This window comes from Geospiza fortis, unplaced genomic scaffold (genome assembly GCF_000277835.1).
Source record: "Geospiza fortis unplaced genomic scaffold, GeoFor_1.0 scaffold195, whole genome shotgun sequence".
Taxonomy (NCBI): Eukaryota; Metazoa; Chordata; class Aves; order Passeriformes; family Thraupidae; genus Geospiza; species Geospiza fortis.
The window spans coordinates 6046638-6049252 of NW_005054324.1; the positions used below are offsets into that span (position 1 = coordinate 6046638).

The 2615-nt window shown below is 37.9% G+C and overlaps 1 protein-coding gene across 1 annotated transcript in view; it reads right to left on the reverse strand.

Moving 5' to 3' along the window:
• Positions 1-2371, reverse strand: part of TRABD (TraB domain containing) — an 18109-nt gene extending 15738 nt beyond the window's left edge. The window contains exon 1 of the mRNA XM_031056939.1: positions 2306-2371. Coding sequence (XP_030912799.1) covers positions 2306-2369 — 64 coding nt within the window. The 5' untranslated portion in view covers positions 2370-2371. The remainder of the gene's footprint in view (positions 1-2305) is intronic.
• Between the last annotated feature and the right edge of the window lie 244 nt (positions 2372-2615).

Genomic DNA, 2615 nt, shown 5'->3' on the forward strand with positions numbered 1-2615 from the left:
GCAAAGAATACTTAGAAAAGGTATACACTAAATTAGAGAAAAAGAAAAAAAAAAAGCATTTTTTAAATTCTAAACCCGAAGTGTTCCATTTTGGGATTCTTATCTATATAAACAATAGCAACACATGGCACTGGTGTGAATATGATAGTAAAGTCACCTCCACATATTGGCACATATAGGATACCTACAGTACCAACCTTAGCCTGTTCTGGGATTAACACACCAGGGATCAGTACACAAAGGAAAATTAAACCTCAAGAGGTATTTAGGTTAGGAATCCAATCATTCTTCCCTAGATTCAACAACTATTTAAGATCAAAATGGTACAAAGTGAGTTTAGCTCCTCTATGTCAAGCTTCCTGTATGGAAAACAGGAGGATCTATCAGCTTTGTCACAGATGCTCATTGCCAGATAGCCTCATTGATTGAGACAGAGAAGCTTTAATTCTTTATCAATGAGAAATTAAAGTTGTTTTGAATGAGTCATCTTAAAGCTGTAATGCATCTTAGGAAAAAAAAAGTATCGAGCAGGAAAGCAGAGTTTTGTTTCCAACCAACTCTCTTTCTCTGGCAAGCTGCTGCACAAGTTAGCAGAAGTCTCAAGTGGTCTCCAGAAGCCTGGAATAGGATCATAAGCCCAGGGGAACAAAAAAAAAAAGATTAGTGAACAGTTTGTAGGCAGGATGTCAAAGATGCAGATAAATTACAGCCTCCTACCACACATTCATTTTATGAATCTGGTTTAGCTGTGTGGCTCTGGCCCCAGCTGTGTCCCACAAATACTAAGCTTGGAAGACTTTATGTTAAAAAAAAACAAACTACCCCAAACCAAAACCAACCAAACAAAAATCCCACCAAAGTAGAAGAAAACCAACCAAACAAAAGAGAAAACCCAAACCAAAAAACCAAAAGCAACCCTTCAACATCCTTCTTAGCATTTGAGCTTCATGGTCAATACCCAAGAACATGGTGTGCTGCAATCAGTACCGTCTGAGCTATGGCAATGTTGCTGCCAAAACAGATGGTGATGATGAGGAGGAGGTAAGAAAAATGGAAGTAGAGGTAAGGCTGCTGCATTTGTAGCACTCTCAGTCACATAAAGGCAGCCATAGCAGATAAACAAAAACCCACCTAAGCAAATATCCCACCTCCCACTATGGTCAAAAGTGGATGTCGAATGGAGAACATAACACTTGGGGAAGTGTGTGTAATACCTGTCTCAAATATTTCCTAGCCTAAAGCCATTTATGATTCAGATTCCCCCAACTAAAAGTGGTTTCTACACATTTGGTAACCCTTAAAGGGTGTAATTTCTATTTACTTTTCAAGCTTTCACCTCACACATATACTCAGTACTGGACTGAATAATGTTTCACGTGAAGAAAAAATGTGATAGTGGTACAGCACCAGATGTTATAATTTAAGGACACAATTAAGGAAAACATTCTCAGAAGCAGCTATGGCTTTTATTGAACCAACTTCTATATCTGGAAAAAAAAGCCACATAAAAAATTGATCTGCTTCTTTAGGTCTGCATAGCTTTAGTCAAAGCTCTGTTTGCTCCCATGAAAGCTGAGATCCCTAGGAATTATTCAGCAGTGCTATTGTCACACACTAATTTGCCCTAAGGTGGTTCAGAGCCTATTATTTGCCAGAAAGCACAATCTGAATGCTCCTATTGTTACAAATCAGCACCAGATACACTAATATAATAACAGTGTATCAATACAGATAAAGTAAATCCTAAGAAGCCTGTGTTTTTCACTTTTGAGAAAGAAATGCCTGTCATTATCTGATCTTACCAATAACAGGTAAGAAAAAATACTCTTCCTGGGCTTCACAAGACAGTTTTGGTTGGAATACTTTTATTGCCACTTCCTGCAGGCTTGCCAAAACATTATCATGCTAGCATGGGCAAAGCTAGCATGATTTGGGACAACTCATCACCATCATATCACTAGATGCCAGACTGTCAAAGCAAACATATACTCATGCATCACTGGCTTAGAAAGCAATAGCTAAGCTTAAAACAATAGCTAAGTGTATCTCTTAAATCTAAAAATATTTACTTTTGAAAGTATGGGATCAGCAAACTGACAATCTACATGTCATTGCTATTTCTAAATTTGATTTACACAACTGGGCCTTGAAACAAATCAAGAACAGATTAAATCAGCTATGACTTCATTAGCACCTCCTTTTTTTGCCAACAGTCCTGTCCCTTCTAGGTAAGGAAAAGGCAAGGACATTTAGTTGAATACCCCTTCCAGTATGATCACCCTCCCCAGTCCAACCAGAAACATACAGATATTCTGTGATATACTTGACGCTCCCTTTGGGCCATCTTCTGGTGCATCAGAGGACGACATGGGATCTGCAGCAGCCTGTATGAAACAAATTCAAAAGGAGGCTGGGAATTATAATGAAATGTTTCAATACATCTTTCCCTTTGTGAGTTTACTCAATTTGAACCCACCAATAATATTCAAGCAAGTAAATAATTCAAGCAGTGTCACAGTTCAAAACATTTGTGATTTTACAACTATTTTTTCCTAGCTGCCTGAGTATGGGATAGAACATCTAAACAATGGACTACTTCATGTCTATTTTAAGAG